General features: G+C 34.0%; 1 protein-coding gene across 2 annotated transcripts; it reads left to right on the forward strand.

The window, feature by feature from the left end:
* Positions 1–307: 307 nt before the first annotated feature.
* On the forward strand, positions 308–6560 carry LOC21406520 (probable amino acid permease 7). 2 transcript variants are annotated; one of them, XM_024162989.1, is made up of 8 exons: positions 308–372; positions 3240–3350; positions 3441–3674; positions 3942–4035; positions 4425–4639; positions 5151–5284; positions 5395–5622; positions 6037–6560. In XM_024162989.1, the coding sequence occupies exons 1-8, from the start codon at positions 315–317 to the stop codon at positions 6436–6438; spliced, it is 1476 nt and encodes a 491-aa protein (XP_024018757.1). In that variant the 5' UTR covers positions 308–314; the 3' UTR covers positions 6439–6560. The 2 variants fall into 2 exon arrangements, with proteins under 2 accessions (XP_024018757.1, XP_010092387.2); XM_010094085.2 differs by lacking the exon at positions 308–372 and adding an exon at positions 2754–2924 and having other exon boundaries at positions 6037–6559.
* The last annotated feature ends 3052 nt before the right edge of the window (positions 6561–9612 follow it).

Consider the following 9612-nt stretch of genomic DNA (forward strand, 5'->3'; position numbering starts at 1 on the left):
TGGAGATGAAAGAGGGAGGACCAGCAGCCTCTTTTATCCGACCCCACCACTAATTTAAGTCTGGCTTCTTCTGTAAAATTGTTTTGGCTGGCCTAAATTTGTTTTTTGTTTGTTTTTTTTTTTTTCACTGCAAAACAAAAGGGGAAATATGATATGGATTGTAGATGTAGAAGCATCAAACTAATACAGCAGATTTTTGACTATATGTGTGTGTATATATATATATATATATATGTATATATATACATACACGTGCATATGTATGTGGGCTTTTATAGGAGAGAAATGGCAGTACGTGAGTGGAGCATTTGCATATGAGAGCTTATATGGTTGTGGGATTGCTTATACCTTTACATCCGCCAGTAGCATCAGGTAATATATGTTCCTCACCAACACTAAATTTTTTTTTTTTTTTTTTTTTTTTGGGTTCCATCAGGTAATATATGTTCCTCACCAACACTTAATTTTTTTTTTTTTTTTTTTGGGTTCTTCTAATATGTTGTATTACCTTATATTTGACAAAAGTAATTCTAAATCAGTTCAAAAGAGTGATTGCTTGTTTATCTAAGCATGGTGCATGTGATGTGCCAAAAGAGAATCGCTGAAGTTACTCTTAAAGAGTACGGGTCTATATTTTTACCTTTTATTTTGACGAAAAAAATATTAATTATGGGTATTTGTTTTATGTAAATTCATTTTTGTACGAGTTTGGGCCTTTAGGCTTGTTTGTCGCTTGCATTGGGCCAAGACCTATCATGTAGCATGACAACATGATGGAGGCCCATTAATATTGGCCCTAATTTAGGGAGAAAGAAGGAAATAGACCAAGATTTGAGATGAATTAAAATTAATAAGTCAATAGTGTACATAAGTTAATAAATAGGCTAAATTACTGTTTTTGTCCATAACTTATCTGGTTATGAACCATAACTTGACAAGTTATTCTCGATTTTTGTCCATAACTTGTCTGACTATGAACCATAACTTGACAAGTTTGTCTATAACTTATCTAGTTATGAACCATAACTTGATAAGTTATGACGTATTAATTTCTATAACTAAAAGTTAGCCTATATACTTTCTTAAGCTTTCATATTGGCCTATTTCCTACTATTTCTCCCTAATCTATTAACATCGGGCCTATAGGCTTGGGTCACAAAAATCTTGTCCGTAAAGCCCGTCAGGCCGAGAGATAGACATGATGAATCGCATTATTGTTGGCCTAACCTATTCACATAAGGCTATTAGTTTGGGCCATGAAAACTCTTGTCCGGCAAAGCGGTCCTGCGCATTAACGTTGATGATACATCACCGCACATGCGATAATAAGGACAAAATAAAGTTGTTACAACCGAGTCCCGCGCTGTTATGCGACAAGTCAATCGTGACGATTTTGCGTTCGTTAAGAAAGTAGCAAAAGAAGTTTTGTCGACGAAAAAAGGTTGTTTAACAAAAAGATAGAGAAAAGGTATGAGTAAGTGGAAAGGTATACAAATGGTTGGATCTCCTGAAGTTGGAAAAAAATAGGGAGAAAAAAAGAAAAAAGAAGACAAAAGCAATGAATGGACCTTTGTGGGAGCAATAATGTCTCTTGAATCTCCTAGCGAGTAGAAGAAAGAGTATTTTGATTCTGAGATCTACCCATACTTTAGTAGATTCTGACATGTCAGGGATGAAGCTCATGGCCACACCACAGGATTTGTAGAACTTAAGGCCTCATTCATTTCACCGATTCGAGTTTTCAGTTTTAAGTTTTTACAGTAAAAAGCTCTAAGAAAATATCACATCTAACTTTTTCTGCCACGGTGAAAAGCTCTCAGAAAATGTCACATTTCAACTCAAATTGAAAACTCGAATTTGCGAAGTGAACGAGGCCTAAGTTCTAATAACGAAAGAGGATAGACGCGCACTCGCGGAAAAAGAAGAAGACGACGACGAAAGGGACGAAACCTCACTATGTTAGTGTCATGTGTCATTTTCCATCATTTCTTAACGGAATGACTTTAATGGGATAATTTTGTAGATAGAAATTAATCGTAGAGTGTTTTGAATGTCAGGTACCAACAAAATAAGATTAGCTTAAAGAGAAAGACGTATACGATATCTAAGGATGATAGAACTAGAATCTAACTTTCTAGCTATTGTTTTTTTCTACTTTTTTCTTTTTAAGGAGCAAATTGGTGCAGCAACTTTCTGGTATTTGAACGGTACATCACTAGCTTCAAATGATAAAATTAGGAACAAAAATCGACCCTTGTTTTCTTCTGTTTTACTTTGTTAATAGAAGAGGACTAACCAACCACCCACTATGTAAGTAAAAGTGTGTAAGAAAGTGCCAATTCATTGAAGAAAATTCAAGTGCACAAGAAAATTCCAATATGAATATGACATAAGATTCCTTTATGACTGTAAAATTTGGCAGTGTCTTAGACCATTTTTCTTTAGTAATGATTCCAAAATTCATAGGCAATTATAAGCATAATTGGCCTCATCAACAACCTATATATAAAGTCTTTCTTTCTAACTTCAAGAACCATGGGATTTAGGAGGTTTTGGTTTCTTTTTAATCTTATTTTTTTCCCTCCATTAAATTCAACAACTTGGCCAGATTCTGGTATCCTAGAGATGCCAAAATGAAGATGACACCACCCCATTTCTCAATTATTGGATAGACTTTATTACTCCATTGAAGATACATACTTGTGCATCTATATATTTATATATATGTATATGTATATATATATATATGAACACACACACACACACACACATGTATTTTCCATAGCTACCCTTTTAAAAGCTTTTTGTCTTCAAGAACCTTGATCATGGTTTTAAAGAAAGGCCTGCACTAGTTGAAGTACTACACTCAACATCAACACTCACTACCCTTAATTAACTCTTATTTTAGGGTAATTATTGATTAGGTAAGTTTCTTGACTAAGCAAGTCTTTTTAATTTTTTGTTGCAATTTTCCTCGTGACTTAAATCCACTGAAGCAGATAAGTCCTTTTATAATTGAGGACAAACACATGTCCACATGCGCATGCAAATAATTGTTAGGACACAACAACTAAAGAAATAATTGTTAGGATGTCTTTTACTCGGACAAACTTTCCATCACCCACGTGAATTTTATCTGGTGACACAAATCTGTTATAGTTTATTAGACTTTGGAAAAAGAGAGAAAAATTAAATGGCAAAACAACAAAACCCTTTATGTGACAATACTCCATACACAGATATAGCTAGCTGCAAAAAAACTGATTCTATGGCAGTCCAACAATCTCTTGAACTAGCTAGTAGTGGATCCTGCAACGACGACGTCGATGGAAAACTCGTAATTCGAGATGGTAAAGTACTTTTCGAGGTCTCTCTCTCTATCTGTGTGTGATATAACTGAGATGAAAATCATGGCAAGTTGATATAATGATATTGAGCAGGAACATTGTTCAGTTGTGTGGCTCATATCATCACCGCGGTTATTGGCGCTGGGGTGCTGTCTCTGGCGTGGAGTACGTCTCAGTTGGGATGGATCGGAGGGCCAGTTGCTCTGCTTTGCTTTGCCATAATCACCTACGTCTCTTCCTCCCTCCTTTCTGATTGTTACAGGTCACCTGACTCTGTCACTGGGAAGAGAAACCGCTCGTATATCGAAGCAGTGAGAGTGAATCTCGGTAGCGAAACTCTTCTTGTTCTCCAGCTTCTTCTTCTTTATGGTGTTCAAAATTAGGACATGTTAAGGAAGTCGATAATGTTTGTTTCATGTATTTGTCTCTGATTCTGAATCATGAATGGTTCTCTACTGTGTTTTTCTCTCATAAAAAACACACATAAAACGATAATAGTTCTGAATCATGATTCTAAATACATGAACCAAACGTCCATTTATAGATTGGAATAGTGGCTAGTTTGATGTGTGGTTTGTTAATTTATAAGTTCAGGTGAAACTCATACATGGGTTTGTGGTTTGCTCCAATATTTGAGCTTGTGCGGGGCAGGTATTGCCTATGTCATTACCACTGCAACAAGTATGAGGTACTTCCCCTCTAGTTGCAGCATTAATTTTCTTTTCTTTTCTAATAAGGATTGAAGTTTGAGATCATAGCGCTCTCTCTCTCTCTCTCTCTCTCTATATATATATAAATATATATATATATATACATATGTACACATTTGTTATGACTTGATCAACTTTTTTCTCATCAGATTTTGTTTTGTTTTCGTTCGGGAAAATTAAGCCCTTATAACAAGTTACTCTTCGAATTTCGAAACGTATAATAAGTGTCCTTGGTCTTTTGACAAGTTTCAAGAACGGTTCTTATGTCTAGACGAAAAGTGACACATGGCACCAAACTAGGGGAACAACTTGTTTTGTGTAGGCATTAGATTAGGTTTTTGACTCATTTGTTTGTTTTCGATTGCAGAGCAATTCAGAGATCGAATTGTTATCACGAAAAGGGGCATCAGGCCGCATGTTCATATGGGGATAGTCTGTACATGTTGCTATTCGGGGCTCTCCAGATTGTGGTGTCACAGATACCAGATTTCCACAACATGGAATGGCTTTCTGTTGTAGCTGCAATCATGTCCTTTACCTATGCTTTTATTGGATTTGGGCTTGGCTTTGCAAAAGTCATAGGTAAGTCTAAAGTCTTAAATCCCCACTTCTTGTAGCAACATGTACAATGCAAAGAGTTAATATACATGTTTTCTTATAAATAAATAAACATTGATGAACAAAACTTAATAGATTGGATTGTGGTCATATAGGTGCATGGCTTTGTCTATACTTTTACGAAGAAGAAGAGAAGTAAAAGTTAAAGTTATGACTTTTAAGTTAGTTTTTAAAACCACATTTTAAACGAATTTAATAACGCTAAAAAGATATGTAAATTTTTAATAAGCAATCAAAACATTAGAATGAAATTTATAGAATCTTATCAAAATCCGTATACAAGTTTTAAAGTTTCCTCAGAAGAGCTTTTTTGAGAAGCCACGTTTTATAGCATCGACTCGAATCACCTTTGATGGACCAAATTAAGCTCTTTTGAAAAGTTATCCAAATACTCTTTAGAGGAAACTTTTTCGACCCGTAAAACTAAAGCAGAAGTCTTGTCAAATAGGCCCTTAACACTTTTTTGTAATTGCAGAAAATGGAGAAATTCATGGGAGCATTACTGGAGTTCCAGCCTCAAGTGTAGCCAACAAATTATGGTTATGCTTCCAAGCACTTGGGGACATTGCTTTTGCCTATCCATACTCCATTATCCTTCTTGAGATTCAGGTTAAAATGGCTTAACTTAAAACTCAAGTAACAGAAAAAAATTTCGAGTTTAAGCATAAAGTTAAAGCATGAGATTCTTTTTTTTTTTTTTTTTTTTTTTTTGAACGAAGGACACGTTGAAATCCCCTCCAGCAGAAAACAAGACCATGAAGAAGGCTTCTATGATTGCAATATTCGTAACGACATTTTTCTACCTCTGCTGTGGATGCTTCGGATACGCGGCTTTCGGGAATAACACGCCCGGAAACCTCTTGACAGGATTCGGATTCTATGAACCTTACTGGCTTATAGATTTTGCTAATGCTTGCATTGTTCTGCATTTGGTGGGAGGATATCAGGTAACACCGCTAATCTTATCTTAATCTTAATTTTATTATTAAGACTATATTTCAATACCATTTATCACCATTGGTAATCCTCACCACACATTTTAACAAATCGCGGATTCGAACACAACTCTTTAGTCCACATATTATGACTTGAGAGCTACACAGTCTTACATGTCAATCTCTAATTACTAACGATTCTCACAATCGGTCATAATTAGCAGTTTTCTTATGAAAAATAAGGTCTTCAACAATATCTTTCATATTCAAGTAGTGATTCATACAATGATTTTCTAAATTGTATTGCTGTAAAGTCTTACATGTCAATCAAAACTAGCGATGATGATCATTACAGGTGATAATTAGCGTTTTCCTAACCGAAACCAATTCTTTAACCATCTTCCAAATGGTTTGTGTGTGTGTTAGATTTACAGCCAGCCAGTGTTCGCAGTTGTTGAGAGATGGTTAGGAAAGAAATTTCCAAACAGTGGATTTGTGAACAATTTCTACAATCTCAAGTTGCCATTTTTGCCACCAGTTCAGCTAAATCCCTTGAGACTGTGCTTCAGAACTGCTTATGTAGTTTCCACAACTGGGATTGCAGTGCTATTTCCTTATTTCAACCAAGTTTTGGGAGTTTTAGGGGCTCTAAACTTTTGGCCTCTAGCTATATATTTCCCTGTGGAAATGTACTTCATACAAAAGAAAATAAGGCCTTGGACTAGAAAATGGTTTGTTCTTAGGACTTTAAGCTTTGTTTGCCTTCTTGTCACTGTTGTGGGCTTGATTGGGTCATTTGAAGGACTTATAAGTGCTAAATTAAGTTAGAGGTATTTAATAATTTGATGTGATATATATTTATATATATATATATTGTATAATTATTCATCAATGAAAGTACACTTATTGTAATTGTAGCACAAAAATGAAAAGAACATAAAATTTATATCTAGTGTAAATTCAAAAGCTAGAGTTTATTTGAATGTAAAGTTTGAACCAAATTGAATCATGTATAAATAGAGTGTAAAGTTGTAGAGTTCGATGACCAATTGTTTGTAGGTTAACAATATGGTGTAATTACGTTTAAATTATTTCTTTATTTTTTTATACTAAAAGGTATCCTTAGATTTTAGAAATATGCTTTAATTTCACCCCTCACAAACTTTTTGGACAATAAATGAAACTAAAGGATAAAAATACCCTTAAATAATAATATTTTAACATTAATTAAAGAAAATATAAAACGTAAAACAGTATAAAAAAAAACAAAGCATATCTGCCGATCATTTTTTTAAGGAAAATATAAATTTTTCTTAGAACATTTCAGAAACTAAGGATGTTTTTATATTTTCGCCATTTTTCTATCCAAATGGTGCAGGAGAAATAAAATTGAAATATATTGTTCAAATTCAAAAGATATTTTTGTTCATTTTATGTAATGAAGGGACACTGTGGCAGCTGAAAAATGACGAGGTCGTAGAAACATAAATGTTCTACTAAAGAACATCAACCAGAAAACGACAACTTCTAAATCAACAACGTCGGCTTAAGAAACACCAAAGTCACGAAATCAAATTTGGATTAACAAGAAATAACCGACACTAACGTCAGAATGAGTCAGAATAACCTCAAAAGTCAAAACAACAACCATCAGAAAACACACACGACAATAATATTAAAAAAGAATTTTTACGGTGGAGTATTGCCATTTTGCTCTACTCGTAATAATAATTGTTTCTAATTGTTAATTTAATTTTTTTAACCATTAAATCTATATAAAGTCGTATTAAAAATTTATAATGCATAACATAAAAATATTTCTATTGTATATCAACCGTTAAAAAGATTAATCCAATAATAAAAACACAGCCCCTACTTATTAGCAACATAGCATGCACGACGATGAAGACTCCAATTAAAAATCCATTAACTAAAAAACTACAAGGCGAAAAACGACATGAACATAAAACGACAACAATGTGAGTAAACAAACATAAAGTATGACAATAGTAAAGAAAGACTAATTGAAACCACATCATTATTAAGTAAGCAAAAAGGTTAATAACGGCGTCAATCTAAAACGAAAAACACTAAGGTCTCGTTCATTTTATCAATTTGAGTTTTTAATTTCAATTTTATTATTATTAAAAGCTCTCAGAAACAGTCACATTTAACTTTTTGGTACAGTTAAAAGCTCTAACTGTCACGCTCCCAAACATGAGTTAGCGAGGTAGAGGCTTGTTTAGAAATTTAACACAAATTAAGTAAGTAATTAAGCTAAAGTCAAAGTCAAAGATAGTGTATATATATCTATATATAAGAATTTTTAAACAAACCCCACTATTTTAAGGAAATTGAGTTTTAGAAAACAGTGAGGCGGACTTTACAAAAACTACAATCAGAGTTAAATCAATTTCAAAAGTCAGCATCTGGCATCCACAAGATTTCCACATTGACAGAAAAGTAAATTACTGACATCAACCACAGTGTAGTAAAGTTTAAAGTTACAATCTATAATTTATACATGCCTTGAATAAGTAGAAACGAAGAGGACACTTCACAGCTTCTTCTATTCTTGAATGGAATTCCTCACCGGTAAACACCACCTATTCAACGCTACTTCTAGCGTTGCCTGTGAGGGATTTAAATACATTTAAAACAGAAGAAAAGTGAGCGAAAGACCCAGTAGGATATAATTTTTAGAAAAACTTCATAAATTAAAAATAATGTGCACGGTCTAAACATATAAGTCGGTACCAAGCATACTTTTTCTGAGAGGAAAATAAAATAAAATTTCCAGTTTCATGCATCAGCAAGTAATTTATAAGCTATGATAAATTACTTACATCAATTGCAAGGCCAAACACCACCATAGTGGCCCGTACGGATTTCGGGCCATGCTCCTAAGGATACAATCTTTATATCCCGATCTTTAGGCCATCAGCATTGTTACCATTTCTTAAAATATCTTATTTTAAGAAAAATATCCGTTAAACCTTAATTCAGTTCATTATGAATTTAATAGCATAAATCATACTATTTCCTCAAAATACTTTTCTTTATAAAACATGTTTTGTTTTAAAAACATTTCCATAGGCCAAAACACTTTAGAACAAGGCCAACAAGGATATGGACAAGGATATCCTACCTCTTGGATACTGATTCTACGGCTAGCTTCTTGCCATCCTAGCCCTACTTGTCTTTGAAGCTCAATAATCGATCCTACCGCTAGCTTCGTCATCAAAAACCATGGTTTAGAGTTTAAACCTCACCTCAAAATAGTCTAACTTAATTATGTACAATTGTATCATACTAGCGTGCCTTGACTTAAAATCAAAGTTCATAAACAATTTCTTAATTCAAATTGTAATCTTTGAGAATCGGAATTCAATCAAGAGAAATGGAACGGAAATAAGGATTAATGTGGCTAATCCATTCACTTTGAGATCCCAAATGAAGTTGATTTGGTTCTCTATTAAACATTTTTAGGTCGGAATTAGTGTGCACCGATCGACCATTGACAAAGAGGTGTAACTCCACCGGTCGGCCGGTGGAGTGGTGACTGGTCGACCGGTGGGAGGCGGACAGGCCAAAGAAAATGGCCGATCCATGAGAAACGAGGCCAAATCCTATAATTTCGGATTCGATTTCAAGATATTTTCATGGGATTCATCAAAACCATGTTCCAATCACTGAATCAAGTTCAAATAATCAAAAACCCCCAAATTTCTAACATTATTTCAACCAAAAATCCATTCAAAATCAAACCAAAACCAAAAATCACCAAACTCAACTAAAAATGAGTTCCAACAAAGCTAGATCTGGAAATTTAAAGTAAGTTTTCAAAGATTTTACCTTAATATTTGCTTTGATGTTGAAAATTTCTTGAAAATCTCATTTTTGGTTTCAATCCAGTTCAAAGCTTCTTAGTTTTCCCTTAGAGAGAGAGAGACAACTTGAGAGAAAGAGGGGGAGAGAGAACGAGAGAGAGCTTAGGGAAAG

Source organism: Morus notabilis, unplaced genomic scaffold (genome assembly GCF_000414095.1).
Source record: "Morus notabilis unplaced genomic scaffold, ASM41409v2 Scaffold337, whole genome shotgun sequence".
Taxonomy (NCBI): Eukaryota; Viridiplantae; Streptophyta; class Magnoliopsida; order Rosales; family Moraceae; genus Morus; species Morus notabilis.